The sequence below is a fragment of the Geospiza fortis genome, unplaced genomic scaffold (genome assembly GCF_000277835.1).
Source record: "Geospiza fortis unplaced genomic scaffold, GeoFor_1.0 scaffold43, whole genome shotgun sequence".
Taxonomy (NCBI): Eukaryota; Metazoa; Chordata; class Aves; order Passeriformes; family Thraupidae; genus Geospiza; species Geospiza fortis.
In genome coordinates, this window is record NW_005054431.1 from 1,739,347 (window position 1) to 1,752,722 (window position 13,376).

Below are 13,376 nucleotides of genomic sequence, written 5' to 3' on the forward strand. Positions count from 1 at the left end.
AGAGTGTAAGCTTGAGAAATCAAGACCACAAAAAAGTCAGAATGCTTCCTACTACAAGGGGTACAGTAATACCTTAACGTCTGCCTCTGTGCAAAAGACTAAAAGAGAATATAAAAGCTTCCATTTGTAAAAACAATTTCAAGTGGTGCTCCTTGTGAAACGCAGCTGTGAGGAAGCTGTCCAAGCTGCTGCCTGCAAACTCTTGTATAAATGTTTGAGGCTGGGAATTAGGAGGGACTTTTAAGTGTACTTTTATGTAGTTCAGATGCGCCCAAAGAAGGGAACAGAGCTGGGGAAGGGGCTGGACCTCCACCAAACCCTACAGGGCTCTTGTCTTCATTATACTTTCTACTTTTACTTATCCATATATGTATATACATATATATGTATACATATAAATTTATGAATATATATATAAAAAAATATATATATGGACAATCTCTTTACATCATTAAAAAGGAGTCTCAGAAATTATCACATACATATATCCTGACTTCAGGAATACATGACTTCAAGAATGAAATGTGGAACATTTCATTTCAAACCAATGACTGATATTGGATTGCTCAAACCTGATAATCACAGGCCTCTTCAGGTTTAGATTATATCTACAGTTTTAAATTTAAAATATCATCTATGCAGTTTTATGTGGGTTTCAATTCAGGATTTTAAGATTATTTGGAAAGTGCAGCTGCAGTAATTCACCATATGATTTTCTCAAATCATTATCTAAAAGCAGTGACAAACACATTTAATAGAAGTACTTATATTTCCCCTATTTGATCTTGAAATATTTCAAAGAAGACCTTAGCACCAATCACTGTATCAGATGATTTTTTAAATTATTATAATTTAGGCTAAGAATCGACTTAGTAGCATTCTTAAATGGTCTATCTGTGCCAGGAAATTACTCCAGTAATTTTACATATCAATGGAACAACAATAATTCCCTGAAAATCTGTTTTGTAAAAAATTCTCCAACCAGGTCTGTCTGTAAGACAGCAAGTTGTAGCTCATACTGTATTTTGAGATTTCCATTTGCCTATTTTTGTTCTTTCAAAAATGTTAATCTCGCACAAAATAAGTCAGAATTCTTATTTTTTAAGCAATTTCTCCTCATTATGATGATGATTCATCTGGAGATGTTGCCAGCAATGATAGCAACTTTGGAAATGCATAACATTCCATGCTGATATTCCTTTAATCAGCTATTTCTCTCTAAATTAATAGAGGATAGGACCTGAATTCAGAACTATGAGAGATGTATGTTCTTGTTTTTGTGCATAAACAAAACACAAATAGCCTTGATTTAGCTCTGGTTAGCTGGAAGTTCAGGGTTTTTGTTTTTGCCTTTTTTTTTTTGCATTCAACTTCTTTCCACAAATAGATTATGACAAAGTTTGTCTATTATGTTTAAAGTAAAAAGCAATTTAAAAAAACCCCAACAACTTATCCCTGACATTTAAAAAAATTTAAATACCCTTTTTGTTCATTCACAACATTGACAGTTCCTGCACACTGTCAGAATGCTCAGCAATTATTTATAATGGTTTGTTAGCATTCATTTTTGGTGGAAAAAAGAATTTATCTCATTTTCTTACTTCATTAGTGATGTGGTATGGTACCACTTTCACACTAGGACTCAGGTGGTTTTGATCTGTATGAAAATCATGAATAAACCAGCACATGAATAAACCATCTTCTTAAATCAAAATATGTGTCTAGATGGGCTCTCTTTGGACAATTTCTCTCTCTTTCCACTATGTTTGTTAATGGACAATTTTGAAATTTATACCCCATCTCTGTTTTTGAGAAACACACTTCCCTGGTGACTCAAATGCAACGACAGAATTTTGAGGAGAACAGGCAGCATTAATGGTTTTTCATAGCAAATCAAAGGTGTTCATCACCCCTCTGTTAGGTTGGTTTTCAGCTCAGAGTGAAGGAAGACCTCACCAAAACCAGATGAGAAAAGGTCTTCAGTTGGAAATGGGGGTGTGGATTCTATTCTCATGTGTTAGAGGTGGGCAGTTCTCTTCTGCTCATTGGGCAGTGTTCTTTATCTCTGCCACAGCCAATCCTCCCTCCAGGAGATCTCTGCTGTCCATGGGCCATTAATTATTAATTACCTTCTGTCCATGGCCACTGAGTGTCCCTGCAGGGCTGATCCAATTCCAGCATCCCATGGGGAGATGCTGCGCCCAGGGGAGGAGCCAAGCATTCCTACCTGGATCCAATCTGAGCCTGGAGCAGCACAGCAGCCTTTGCCCACTGCATTGCCAGAGGAGCAGCTTTCTGCTGCCCTGCATTGCCAGAGGGAGCCCAGGCCCATCTGCAGCAGCCCTGGAGCTGCAGAGGAAAACTCCCCCCTTGTGCAGGATCCCTGCTGCAGCAGCAGCACAGCTGGCACTGCAGGAGGGCTGAGCCCCCATGGGATGGGGCTGTGCCACCCCCTGACACACAGGGAGCAGGGCATGGTCTGACCCTGGCAGTGCTGGTTTTGTGTATTTTTATTTTTCCTAGTACAGAACTGTTATCTCCATTCCCATATCTTTGCCTGAGAGCCCCTTAATTTCAAAATTACAGTAATTCAGAGGGAGGGGGTTTGCATTTTCCATTCCAAGGGAGGCTCCTGCCTTCCTTAGCAGACACCTGGCTTTTCAAACCAAGAGGTACCTGGCTGATGTCACTTGTCCACGCAGCCTTCTCCTGCCGTGACGGGGCCAAAAGGACAACAGTGAAAGGAGGAGCATCCGTGGGCTCCACTATCAGCTTGAAATCCAGGTGCCCAAACACTTGCCCAGAACCTCTTGCTTTACAGCCAGAGGGGAAGAAAAAAGTCACACCATGAAATGTCACAGTGTAAGGCAAAGAAAACAGTGATATCATTTACAATGGAAAAGCTATAAAACATCTTGCTGACAAAGAGCAAACCCAATTAGGTATTCAACAACTCATTTTGTTGTTCACATATTGGGATTTGCTCTTCAAGATAAAGTTTCTTATAACACTTGTATGCTAATACATCCTCACCATACTACAAGTATCACTCAAATTAATAAAACTACTTTCACAATTCAGGTGTAAAACTTGACAAACTGCAGGATGGAAGACAAAAGGAGTAACAGTAAAATCAGCCTGAGACTGTATTTTGTAATGCCATTTGAATAAGCTTGTACTCCAGATTTGTGGGGATCCCAAGGCAAAAAAGTTCCCATTAATTCTTCCAAATCAGTCAACTCCCATGTATTCCAGAAAGCAAATTATTATGCAGCTTATTTAAGGCTTTTTTCAATTTTTTTTAATTTTCAAAAATATTAATTTTTTTTTGTTTTTTCCGAGATGCTCTGGGTGAACTTGAATACAAAAGCCACATTTCTCCAGCCAACCCTCTTGAAAATCCAGTAAGGGGTGTTAACAGCAGGTACAAATACAACAAAACAATGCCCCATCCAAGCCAGCATGTCCATTATTAGAACAGCAATTTTAATGGATCAGTTTTACACTGTATTCTACTGGTTTCACAACAACATATCTATTTGCTCTTATGAAAGAAATAAAAAAGTGTACTAATTTTAGGAAACTAGAAACTGTACTTACTACTGACAGCTGAATTTAACTTACAATCATCATCACTAGCTTCTGTCTCCTCGACCAGAGTGCATTCTATCAGAGACAGAACACCTCCTGTCTGTGGAAACAGAGCACATTTCACACAAATGTTATTTATTCCCATTTGTCACAGGTGTTTTAAATGTTGACAGGCCTGACTCTAACATTTTACATTACTCAGAGCTCTGAGGAAGATACATCAATTTCATGATGCACATTTTTTCCTTAAAGAACTAAACTCAAACTGATTAAATATAATGTTTTTCCAAATCCAGAAGATTAACAGTACAATGCACAAAACTTCTTTGACTTTTACCATGTTTTAATTTATGGCACACACAGACTTGCTCACGAGTTCCAAAAAAGTTAACTAGAATTTCATCTTCTGAATTTAAGTGAAATGTATACAAGTTTTCTTAAAGGTTCTGTTAGATACTATTTATTTTGTGTGAGTACTTGAACTATGTAAGAGGTGCAAAGTGGGAAAGCACATGACCCTTAATAACCTCTTGGTATGCCAAATTAAAATTCCATTCAAACATAACCCACCCCATGAACTACCAACATCTCTTTACCCACAAGCCAGCACTATGAAAGACAGATTCTCAACAAACATAACTAGATTGTTCTTAGATGACATTTTATTTTAAGAGAACATGCTGTTCAGGAAAACTGAATTGACTTTGAAAATTAATTTTATTAGAGCTCTGGAAAATGTTCTTTGGCAATTCTGCAGGGTTGTACTGACTGATTTATGCACTGAAAACTGACTTAAATTCAGTGCTACATACACTGAATTTATTCACCACTTCAAACAAATAGATACATCAATGCATTGTTTCTAATCCCCAGTTTACTAGAATTAACTGAGTCTAATAAAAGAAAATTGACTGAATTCTATAATTTGCAATGAAAAGACAAAACAGTTAAACATTGTGCACCACCCCACTTTTGTTTATAACCACTAATGCAAAGCTCACATGAAACCCATAAAACAGCAAAATGTTGGCAGTTCACCAAAGATGCGTTTTCATTTTGAAAATTGAATCATAATATGAAGTCCATACCTTAAGAAGATGCAGTTTTCCTCCTGAACTTCTTGTACAAATTAAGAAGTGTTTTGTAAACAAGAAGCATTGTCTTTCTCCTTCTTTCTTCAAAGATAATGAGCCCAGGCGAACTTTACTGAGCTTTCCCCTCTCGACTGAGGGGACCTGGATAAGGGAACCTGGTAATGAAGGTGCAAAATCCACTGTATTACAGTAATATTTAGTAGATAATGCTCAAACTGTTAATTCATCGAACACTCTTACATTAATTAACACAACCCTTCATTCCAGTATCAATGTGTATCAGCGTCTCTTTCAAGAACAAGTCAATCTCTTTTTTACTGCACAGATTCCCTTTTTTGTACAGTGTAGACTAACACTTGTGTACATGGCAAGATTAGATCCAGGGCTGATTAGGCAATTAAACACACTAAGAGGCCATTGATCAGAAAATGAACAGCAAACACCACTCTGACAGCCACTACACTTGCAAAAGACACTTCCAAACCAAAGAGATAGAGAATGGAAAGAACATGGAAAAGTTCTTTTTGATGGAAAAGAGTTTGTGTGTGTGCCCATGTGCAAGAGAGATGGAAATGAAGCACATTTCTTCTTCTTATCTTGTACTGCATAATTGTCAGTGCTCCACAGCTCATCTAAAATGTGTTGCCAGTAAAACACTCCCGAACTAAATTGAACCTGCTTACATAAGCCTGAATTTTGCTTTGCAGAGCTCCAGGCTGGGGACAGCTCTGCTTCTCTTGCTGTTCCACATCTCAGTCTGTGACCAGCTTTTCCAGATTGATCCCACCATGTGTATCACCTCCAAATTTGGAGCAGGAGTTAAATTTGGTGGTGAAGTGCAACTCCTCTGTAGATTAAACAGAAATATTTCTACCATACAACTTGCTGTTAGCAGACAGGGCAGCCAAGAGACCTCCTAGTCTCCTTCTCACACATCTCTCCTCACTATTACCTTTACACTGGCTCGTGCCTTGTTCCAGCATCAGGTACTCACACAGCTAAACCAGCATGAAAGTAATGCTGGGAAGAGGCTGACTTAGCTCCCTGACAGGAGCAAGGTCACAAAAGCACCAAGAAACTGATGATGTAAAGGGAACTGCACAGCAGAACAAGCAGGAGGAGAAGGTTTTGACCTGCCCCTTCCAGATACGAAGTGGCACAGCTGCATCAAAGCTCAAAGTAGTGGCGGCACCCTGACACAATGCCAGCCTGACAGAATAATCCATGAAATATTAGATTAGCAATTCTTACTCTGTGTTGTCAAAAGGATTATCTTTCTCAAAGTTCACATAAGCAATCTTAAATTAACAAACAGAGAAATTGCAGTAACTGAGAAAGGTGCTATTTATCTACATTTTTTCCTACATTTAGCTCTCTATATATTTTAGTAGCTTCAAATTATTAATATATAAACTTCTACTGACATGGGAAATTACACAGTGTTCTCTGACAGACATTTCACATTTAGACTAAATGTATAACACAACTTGTGTCACCGAAACACAACAGTGAAGTTATGCTCTAGAATTTTGCAGAGGAGTTTGGAATATTTCAGATTCACTTACATGCTGACCCAAACCCATAAATATTTACTGGCTGTTGTGCATTTCCCCTGGACAAGCAGCCAACCTGCCTCAACTGTAGGAGAGAGGGAGGAGATCATTTCCATATGTTGGAACCGTGACTTTTCCATGTTACACTGACTGTCCCTCAAGCCACGCTGCAAGGCCAGCATGTTCAAAACAACTCCCAGACAAAATTCCCAGGGTACTTTTAGTCCTAAAATTCCATCTACACCTTTAGGGAAGCAACATTCAATCTGTACATTTTGTTTCTGCTTTGCTTAGTATAGTAATAGTACCTATAAATAAGATATGCTTACAGAAGTAAGGTCACTGGTAATTTTTGTTTATTTCTTTATTTTTATTTTCATTGGAATGCTTTCAGGACTAACATGCTCTGTGCTGCCATAATGGGCTGAGGTTAAACAATATTCTTGCACGGAGCTGAAATACTGTTTAATAAGGTAAAACAGAGCAAACCTCTCTCTAAAAGCAGAAAACAGAGAGTGCATTTTCTCTCTTTCAAACGTGCAGAGAGGAACACATCTCCTACACATACTGCATGGCTGACATCAAGTAAGGATCTTGGGCATTCTCATCAGGCTTTAGTGGTTAACAAAACTGGGCATTGGCTCTACCACAGATTTCCTCTTAAGGAAAAAAAAATGGTCACAATTGGCCAATGCACAGATGCAATGAGCAAGTGAAGCTAATTTTAGAACATTCATTAACAGTATAGTTTGGACAATAGTGTAATCCCATGAATTTTTATCCAGTCTCAGGCCTTAAGCACTTTCAGCACTTCAATGCTTCAACAGTCACCCTCTCAGCCTTTGCTCAATCCAAGGAATAAAAAAGGTTGGATTTATAAACAAACCCAGGCACTCAGAAGTCTACATTGAACTGTCTTGATTTGCCAGCTCAGTCTGGCTTTCCCCATGCTGGAGGTTTTGGGGCTTTTTTACTCTTTTTTGTTTGTTTTTACTGCTCAGAGGGTTAAACACTGGAAGAGCTTGCTCATTCAGGGAGGCTGTGGAGTCTCTGTCCTTGGAAAGAACAAAATACTGACTGGGCATGGCAGAAACCAACCTCCTCTAGCTGATGCTGCTTTGAGACTGGAATGGGTAATTTCCAAAGTCCCTTCCAGCTTCAGCTACTGCATGATTTTGTGGTTACGATATCTTTATCAGCAGAGGTAAATTCACAGCAGCCTGTGGCAGAAGCATCAGAGTGTTTAAAGGCAACAGAGAGGTTGGGGTGCTCAGTCGTTTGGATGTCAACAGATTTGAGACTCCCTGAGTGTCCTGCAGCCTCACAAAGAAATCGTTCCTCACTTGTTTGTGTGCCTGACTATAAAATCTGTACCTAAGTAAGAGGCAGGGAAAATCAGACCCCAAGAAACTCGAATGAGAATTCACAATCTGCATTGCACAACACTGCCAGGGACAGTTCCTCTGGTCTCAACATGCACAACTCAACAGAATCAATCTCTTAAAAAGAAAAAGTCTGTAACACATTAAAAAGTTGTCATTAACATCCACAAAAAAAGGCTGAACAAAGGTAGTGGCTCCTCTCTCCTGTTTTAAGCTGGAAAAGAGGTTCCCGTGGCCATCTACATTAATCAACACAACAAATGGAAGCCTAACTCAAACGAGAGGAGATGGACACCACTGCCAAAGTGACCCCACTGTCAGATGTAAAAGGAAAGTGGGCTCCATTACTTCAGTTGCTTTATTCAGATTTCTGCCCTTGCACAGAATCACAGGCAGTGGATGTTCCACCAGATAAGCTGATATAACCTTCTGTAACACAGACTCCTGTCCACTGCCCTCTGACTGTGTGCCTAGAAATAAATCTGAATTTAATTTACTTACAGGGTTTGGCCTGGGACTAACAAGACAACAGTAATTTGTGCAGATTGATTCCCACAGAAAAAATTCTGAAGTTTTACTGATGAAGCAGTGGGTACACAGACAAAACACTGACAGTCAGTTTTAATGGGAAAACCCCAATAAACAAAAATACATATTTGTATTACATATTGTAGTAATCTTTAAAAAAATTCTAAACTTTAATTAGATTTCATAGTACAAATCAACCTAGGATAATCACAGCATTATAATTTTTTGGCTGTGGGTGCCAAACAACTTGGTTTTTTTCTGAAAGCCATATTCATAACTCTAAAAACACCTCAGAGTTAAAAATGTATACATGTAATGAAGAATCAAGTAATTTAATAGGGTTTGTAAAAACAATATTGTTAGAGTATTGTAAAAATAATATTGGAAGTTATTACAGAAAATTCATAGTTTGGCCACATAACTACAGAAAGAGCATAAAATGTATTACAAAATGTACAGAAAGCCTATTAATTACCAGGTGCAATATGGCCCCATCAAATACCAGATGTTCTGCTGAGGTTATCTGGAAAAGGTTTCAGGAAGGAATGCACCTAAATTACATTCCTAACCTTTCCTGAGTATTTTTAATGCCTTTCAGCACAAAGGAGAAAAACCTGTCATAATCCTGCACTACAGATCTGTAGTTATTTTGTACAAACCCAGTAACTGGCTTCAAGAGATCCAAAAGTAAAATATTATATAAATGGGAGAAAAATAAGCAGCTGAAGTAAACACCACCAAGTAAGAATTGTAACCAATTTGCAGTTCCTGGCAAAAAAACCCTGTCCCTTATTTAAAATGGAAATGTTATTCTAGCAGAGTTTTTGGGAACTTAACAACACATTCCACCTCTGCTGTAACTGATTTTCAACAGAAAGAGTTTCCAAAGCTGCCATCAATAGGCAGAGAGGAGAAGAGTGCTGCTCTTCCCCTGCTCCATCCCCTTGGGACCACAGTCCAGGCAGAATGTGAATCACAGTCCCATGGGGGCTTTGCGACACACGTGCTGCTGATTTTCCTGCAGAAACCAGCACAGAACTGAGGTCCAACCACAGCCCAAAATCACCTGTTTTCAGGGCACTTTGTGACTCACCCTGCAGGGACAGGGGGCAGGCTCAGGATGCTGACAAGTGCCCAGTGCAGTGCCCAGCCTGATGGTGGCAGTGTGAGCCCTGCTGCCTTCAGTGCAGTATTTTTCATGATCTTTGGGCAGCTTTGCAGAGTAATGTCTTACCTTGGCGTATAAAGGTTTGGCTGGTATCTAGCAATATGTCACAGCCCTCCACTATGGTCCTTTCTATGGCCAGGTTCTTCCGGATGTTCTCTGTGTCACTCACCTCGTCATGCATCACTCTGTTGGGGACAAAAATGCACTTTATCTCCCCAAAACGTGCCTCACACCTGCTGTGTCTCTGAAGATACAGTGCATGCCCTTCACCACCTGCTACAGATCTACCCGCCTCATCACTCCAGAGCAGGTCTCCTGCCTTCTTCCTTCTCCTTTTGAAACCATTCTTGTGATCATTTTGATTTTTCAGCAGTGGAGCCAATTTGGCAGATTAGTGACTGTTCCTGAGCACATATGACAGACGCCACCAAGCTACAAACACTTCACAGCTGATAGAAGAGAACCTGATCCTTAGTGCACAAAGTGTTGCCTAGAATTGTGTAGGGCACATTTAAGATTTCCTTTCCATGGCTTTAGGGTCCTCCTCTGTCCCTGTTTCATCTTTATAATTCAGTGTATCCTTTCCCCTTTCTCCTTTCTATTCCTTTCTTCTTTCCTTTCCCCTTTCCATTCCTTTCCCCTTTCCTTTCCCTTCCCCTTTCCTTTCCCCTTTCCTTTCCCTTCCCCTTTCCTTTCCCCTTTCCTTTCCCTTCCCCTTTCCTTTCCCCTTTCCTTTCCCTTCCCCTTTCCTTTCCCCTTTCCTTTCCCTTCCCCTTTCCTTTCCCCTTTCCTTTCCCTTCCCCTTTCCTTTCCCCTTTCCTTTCCCTTCCCCTTTCCTTTCCCCTTTCCTTTCCCTTCCCCTTTCCTTTCCCCTTTCCTTTCCCTTCCCCTTTCCTTTCCCCTTTCCTTTCCCTTCCCCTTTCCTTTCCCCTTTCCTTTCCCTTCCCCTTTCCTTTCCCCTTTCCTTTCCCTTCCCCTTTCCTTTCCCCTTTCCTTTCCCTTCCCCTTTCCTTTCCCCTTTCCTTTCCCTTCCCCTTTCCTTTCCCCTTTCCTTTCCCTTCCCCTTTCCTTTCCCCTTTCCTTTCCCTTCCCCTTTCCTTTCCCCTTTCCTTTCCCTTCCCCTTTCCTTTCCCCTTTCCTTTCCCTTCCCCTTTCCTTTCCCCTTTCCTTTCCCTTCCCCTTTCCTTTCCCCTTTCCTTTCCCTTCCCCTTTCCTTTCCCCTTTCCTTTCCCTTCCCCTTTCCTTTCCCCTTTCCTTTCCCCTTTCTCCTTTCCTTTCCCCTTTCCTTTCCTTTCCTCTTTCCTTTCCTTTCCTTTCCTTTCCTTTCCCTCAACAACCACAGCTTTGATATTTCATCATTTCGTTTCCCTTATTGTTCTTTCTATAGCCATTCTCCCCTTACAGAGAAAAATACAGATGTTAAATTTTTTTTGGTGCTAAAACCAACCCAGGAGCTTATATGCTCTTGCAATTATATTTTCCTAAAGTGAGACTGGACTGCACTTTCTGGAATCTCCTCCTCCCTCAGAACTACCTTAAAGGGATGGAAATGAGTCAGTTTATTTTACATTTATGGTCTCTACTGACTTTATGAGCAGAGAGGATCAGTCAGTCTCAGACTTCAGTTCTGAGTGTTCAGCAGTGAATCAGTTGGATCAGCAGTGAACTCTGACTTATGTGATGAAGCCAGTCCAAAGCTGATTTATCTGCTCATGCAGATCTTTTACAACTAAATATTCTCCAAGCACATCTTTAGTGAATACTCCAGACACTGAATATTTATATCCTGGAGTTCACTCATGGTCTCTTTGCTCACAGCAGAAAACTGCATTTCCCAGAGAGGAGAAATACATTTCTCACTGGGCTGATGAGAGGAACATCTGAGAAAGGTCTGGGGGTTCAGGGAAGAGCTTCATTGTGCAGGTTTCCACAGGGAGCAAAAGTTCCCAGAATATATCTTGAGTTCCTGCTTATCTGGCATTATTTGAAGCAAATATGAAATTCACTTTGCACACTAGCACAGTAAAATTATAACACAGATAGAGAACTAGGTACTTCCCAAGACCATAATTATTTAAAATGTCCTTCTGCCTTTAAATTAATAAAAATAAAATTTCTTTATGTAAAGAGAACTGCTCTGTTCATAACCCAGGAGTAGGTGGTTTCTATAGTGATTTCGATTCTCCCTAACCAAAATACAAGGAGACACTTGGAGATTTAAATTTGCCAAAAAGAAAAAAAATAGAGCAGACAAAATATTACACTGAGATATTTTTGTTATTTTTCATTATCTTCTGTTTTGGGTTTGATCTTTTTCTTTAAAATGCATATCTTTTTAAAAGAGCAAAAACAAATAAAAATAAAGAAAAGCTGTTTTTTCTTTTCAAAACCTTTAATTCAAAATTATCAGATATAAGGTAGAAAAATCTTACCTTGAAAGTTCCTCTAGTTTAGATTTAGCAAATTCAAGGCTTTTTCTCTCAACGTGTTCATGTGGTGTGTGAGCCAAAAGTTCATGAAGTGTTATAATATATCTGGGAATCTTGAAACCAATAAGATATAATATCAGTAAATCCATATATACCTTCCCTCAATTTTAATAGATTATGAGCATGTAAATTTCTTTTGACATTGAAAATACCGGATGACCTGTCTGCATTCAGATAACATTCACATTGCACAAAAGGAGATGGAAGAATGTCCAGTATTTGACTATTAAAGGCTACAGGGTAACAAGGACCCTTCAGAGCTTTTAGGCACAGAAAGAAGGACCCTTCAGAGCTTTTAACCAAGTGATGGTGCAGCATAACTGGTCTGACACAACAAGATTTATGTAGGAGGAGAGGCAAAACTATGCTCATGTGGAAAGTCACCAGCAATAACATAATAACATTCCTCATCACACAGGAACAGGACCATCTCCTTCCCTCCCTTGATCTGGCTTCAACTCAACCCAAAGAAACCCCATACCCACAAAACTTTAAAATATACCACTTCAAAAGTTAAAAAAGCATTGTTGCAGGTGCTAATGGCTCCTTGGGCGAATATTAATAACTACCCCTAACCTAAGTGTCACTGATGCCCCTTTTTAATTTTTTTTCCTCTATCTGGCTTTCCAATAACTGCACAAACTGAGAGGGTTCACTATTCCTCTGATAAGCAAAATGTCAAGTTAAATGAAAAAGACATAAAATTCTCAGGCCAGTGCTTCACAGACATCTTAAAACAGCAGAAAATGTCTACTCCAGGCAGATCACAGTAAAAATCAGGAGGGTAAGCACAGTTTTCAAAACTTCTGCAGTTTATTTTTCATTTTCTAAAGACCAAGTCACTCAAGAGCAAAACAGGGAGAAAGATACCAAATGAATTCCCAGTAAGGTGCTTATGGCTGTTCTAAGTTCCTGAAGATCGTCTCTCTCTGGGCTTTATAACCAAGGGTCACAAGTCAAGGACCTGCTCCTTGCCAATTTTCTTTGGTGCCATCCTCATCCCACACTCCCCCTCAACATTCCTGATACTGAACAAAGATGAGCCAGCATAGCTGGGGAGATCTCCACAGGCAGAGTCTTGGTGTAGCAAAAAAATAAATTACACCGAACTAATTTTCAGGAAAGTATTTCTACTTAAGCAAGATGAGCCCTCAGTCGATTGCAATGTCAGTAACATAAAATGAATCTACCAAACAGAAAAACCAATTATACACAAAAAATACACAGGGTGTACCTGAAACATGGGGTAGGTAAGGAAAGTTTCCAGCATTCTGCCCTCACATGCTGGGTTGGCTTCATATTGCTTCAAGAGTTTGTCAAAATCTCTGTTTTGCTTACAGTTTGCCAGCACTTGTAGGCTATATTGATGATTCCGAACAAATTCTTGATATATGTTCAGCATTGGCAGCAGAATGTCAAATAAGTCAGCTTAAAAAAAGCAGAAAAATGCCTTTTTTTCCCCCAGCTACTCGTGTATTGAAATACATTTTTAAAGAAAATGTGTTTTCCAGTGTTTTCTCTGGAAGTGAATTATTATAATCAGTTCTGTTTCCAATACACTGACAACTTAG

At 39.5% G+C, this 13,376-nt stretch overlaps 1 protein-coding gene across 1 annotated transcript in view; it reads right to left on the reverse strand.

Moving 5' to 3' along the window:
- RASGRF2 (Ras protein specific guanine nucleotide releasing factor 2) overlaps positions 1–13,376 on the reverse strand; it is a 152,377-nt gene that overhangs the window by 56,002 nt on the left and 82,999 nt on the right. Inside the window, 6 exon segments of the mRNA XM_031061921.1 lie at positions 2,677–2,813; positions 3,625–3,691; positions 4,680–4,840; positions 9,383–9,501; positions 11,749–11,858; positions 13,040–13,233. Of these exon segments, the coding sequence (XP_030917781.1) occupies positions 2,677–2,813; positions 3,625–3,691; positions 4,680–4,840; positions 9,383–9,501; positions 11,749–11,858; positions 13,040–13,233 (788 nt within the window).